Raw genomic sequence first — 3,790 nt, 5'->3', positions numbered from 1 at the left:
ACACACACACACACACACACACACACACACACACACATATATATATATATATATATATATATATATATATATATATATATGTATACATATTTTGTATGATTGCGCGCGTGACTGTGTTTATAACCAAACGCACGTGTAAAATATACAATACAATTCTTGATCTTGAATTATGTACTGGTATAGACGCTCATAGGCATACTCGTACCCTAGAATAAAAAAATAAAGGATTGATGCTATAATGATAGACATGGACTTGCATGCAAATGTTTGTGCAATTATATCGCAACTGAGAAGTGTAATCCAATTGAGGGACATGTGGTCTATGCCATTGTATACGCATCTGTGCTTCTCTCTTCATCTAAACTTACAGAAATACTACTATTAGTAAATAGAATCCCATGGACCCATATGAGAGTTTTTGTCAAAAGTCAACATCGTTCAACACAACATCTTTCAACACGTCTAAGCTAATCGCGTTCGTAATACACTACAAAGTTGAACTTCAAAATCGATACCGCTTGAAGCGTAGATCCGGAACTCCTTCATTATCCTCCAAATCGGAAGCTTCAGAATCATTACCCGACATGATAGATCAAAATATATTACAGGTACGCCGTTATGTACTGTGCACTTGTTAGTTTGAAAGCATTAAATTGATACACAGGAGTTTCTGAATAGAGTTTACAGCTTCCAAATACACAATAAGTATAGTTTCGCGTGGCGTGTTCACAATTTACGTAATGTCTTGAAATGGAACATTTCGCCACATATGTATATTATGTCGCCACAGGAAGTCTCGAATTGAACTGCCCTTTTTTCAATAAAGGAGGCTATGGGTTCGTTGGTGTATCTTTCAGACCAATGGGATTCGATATTTTAAACCCTAAGAGCCTACGCTAGGACTAGTAGTGTGCATCGTTCGACTAATAGGATTTACTATACAAAACCCTAGAAGCGGTTACTCCTTCGAGCATCATCAACTATCGTGGATTCGGGACGTCTATGTATTTCACAAGAGACTTGAAAAGCGTTTTGACACTGATGGATGAGACACGAGTATATCACAATATGTAATATATGTGCATGTAATATGTAATATACGTACATGTAATCACCTTATAAATAACTGTCTGTATTTCAAACACTTTCTCTCTAGGTATACTAAAAGAATATAATAGTAGTTGCTGCGAGTGTGCTTATTTGCAAATGATTGTAGTGACCAAATCCAAGCTTTGAATGCCTTTTTTTTCCTGACCGGAAGAGTACAAGATATAAGATTTCGTTCGCAACGTTGGTGGATAGAGCGTCGCAATCGAGTTACACCTTCCGAGTTTCTAACTTATACTTGATGACAATGCAGCTCACATGGCTAACATATAAATCTATTTTTAGTAGTTCACCAAAAAAAAAAGCAATCAGGACAATATCGAATTCAAGCTTATTACATCACTTTGGAACTGAATAGATTACACCACCGGTGTAATCCTAATTTTTGCCTTGGGCAGACACGAGGAGTGTAGAGTTGAATAATTCGTGCTACGCCACCTGAAATTCACTTAATAAGTACGCTGTATACTTCGTATGCGAACATGAATTTTGCAGCCATATACACAGTTGGAGGAAGCGTAATTCCACCGTCAAGCTGATTTTATCTTTTACTTCCATTTGTCACGGTAGGAAGCAGAGTTGAGTCGTACTTCTCCGTTTGATATCCGCGAGACAAGCATGGTATAGACGTTGTACACGTTCATTGCACCGATTCACACTCTTCTCAGAACGTAAGACGGTTGCATGCCATCGCACGCGACCGGCGATGCGGTTTCTCTCTATGCCAGCACATGTGTATGCCCGCTCAAGTGAATGGGAGGACTTTTTACTGAGATAGCGAAGATTTACCCGCATTATGATAGTGGAATTTACATATCCTTCGAAAATACAAATAGCAGCTTTGGTTTCTAACCATATGCGCGGGTCCATGTTAAAATCGTGATTGCCCGCTTCGTTATTATACTTTTCACACATAGCCTTCTAAATAGACAAAGGTTATATTTTACATAGAGAAGAATTTCTTAGTTTGTTGGGTTTCATCAGAGTTATAATAGTTTTTATACTTCACAATGATTAAAGATGCGGAGTGTACTATAGTGACTACACTAGAGCGGACTACTGGTTTTGAGTTTAGCTTGAGATGTGAACACACTTCTTGTCGGGCCCCTTTGAAGGATGTACGGTTTAACATGCTCAGTGCCCAGTCAAGGACCATCTCTGGTTCCACTACCTTGGTTACTTGCTCTCAGATACCTCCTACGGAAACATAAGGCCGTATCCATACGTCACACTCTCGTTCTAATAAATTCATGTCAGTCATGTAACTGGATTTCGAAAACTGTGCTTAACGATTCCTATTGAAACCAGCGCTATAGAAATCAAACGTTTACATCCTCCAAGCGTACCGCACAAGTAGTATCGTACTGCAGTCAAACATAACGTAATGATAACACACTTGCATATTAGCGACAATTAACGCGATTTAAAGTGGCAATGTGTAGATAATTGCTTATACGCCAAGTGTTAACAATATATGGTATGCACAATATATTCAAGAGCAATTCATGTATTCGTCTTCGACAGATGTGAGCTACACAACTTAACACCTATAACTAGAAAAAATCTTATGGACTTACAAAATGAGGTCAGCCACATTGATACTTGCCAAACTGACAATAAACGATTTATAATTGATACTTGCCAAACTGACAATAAACGATTTATAAGTTTGAGAAGTCCCATTGCAGCACGCCGATTATATAATAAGCACATTTACATGATGTCTCAAGTGAAAGGTAAGCACATCTAAATTACAAAAAAGAGAATGAAAACAATAAATGTAAGACCTACTGCGAATCCAAATTACGAGCTCAATCTTTTATCAATGCAGAATCTATCTGTATCGGCAATAATGAGGAAATGTCTATCTATCTGCAACAGCAATGCAAGGGAGTATCTAATTACCTCCGCGGAGACGCAACACCAGGTGAAGAGTAGACTCCTTCTGAATGTTGTAATCGGCCAGGGTACGTCCATCTTCCAGTTGCTTTCCAGCGAAGATCAAACGCTGCTGATCAGGGGGGATACCCTCCTTATCCTGAATCTTAGCCTTCACATTATCGATAGTATCGCTCGATTCGACATCCAAGGTGATTGTCTTTCCAGTGAGAGTCTTGACAAAGATCTGCATACCACCACGTAGACGAAGAACCAAGTGTAGCGTTGACTCCTTCTGAATGTTGTAGTCAGCAAGTGTGCGACCATCTTCCAACTGCTTTCCGGCAAAGATCAAACGCTGCTGATCAGGGGGGATACCCTCCTTGTCCTGAATCTTGGCTTTTACATTATCAATGGTATCGCTTGATTCCACATCCAGTGTGATGGTCTTGCCAGTGAGCGTCTTGACGAAAATCTGCATACCACCACGCAGACGCAACACAAGATGAAGTGTCGACTCTTTCTGGATATTGTAGTCGGCAAGTGTACGACCATCCTCAAGCTGCTTTCCGGCAAAGATCAGACGCTGCTGATCCGGAGGGATACCTTCCTTATCCTGAATCTTCGCCTTGACGTTATCAATTGTATCGCTGCTTTCTACATCAAGCGTAATAGTCTTACCCGTAAGAGTTTTAACAAAGATCTGCATACCACCACGCAGACGAAGAACCAAGTGAAGCGTTGACTCCTTCTGGATGTTGTAGTCGGCAAGTGTACGGCCATCTTCCAACTGCTTTCCAGCAAA

The 3,790-nt window shown here is 39.9% G+C and overlaps 1 protein-coding gene across 1 annotated transcript; it reads right to left on the bottom strand.

Moving 5' to 3' along the window:
• Positions 1–2,904: 2,904 nt before the first annotated feature.
• On the bottom strand, positions 2,905–3,755 carry SARC_08645 (polyubiquitin 3). Its single transcript, XM_014297365.1, has one exon. It carries the CDS (start codon positions 3,692–3,694, stop codon positions 3,005–3,007), a length of 690 nt encoding a protein of 229 aa, XP_014152840.1. The 5' UTR covers positions 3,695–3,755; the 3' UTR covers positions 2,905–3,004.
• Between the last annotated feature and the right edge of the window lie 35 nt (positions 3,756–3,790).

Source organism: Sphaeroforma arctica (assembly GCF_001186125.1).
Source record: "Sphaeroforma arctica JP610 unplaced genomic scaffold supercont1.797, whole genome shotgun sequence".
NCBI classification, from domain to species: Eukaryota; class Ichthyosporea; order Ichthyophonida; genus Sphaeroforma; species Sphaeroforma arctica.
Note: the sequence above shows the minus strand (reverse complement) of the source record. Positions and strands in the feature narration are given on the sequence as shown.

Coding starts and splice junctions, on each gene's coding strand:
- SARC_08645 (XM_014297365.1), bottom strand. CDS start 3,694: ATGCAGATCTTTGTTAAAACTCTTACGGGTAAGACTATTACGCTTGAT.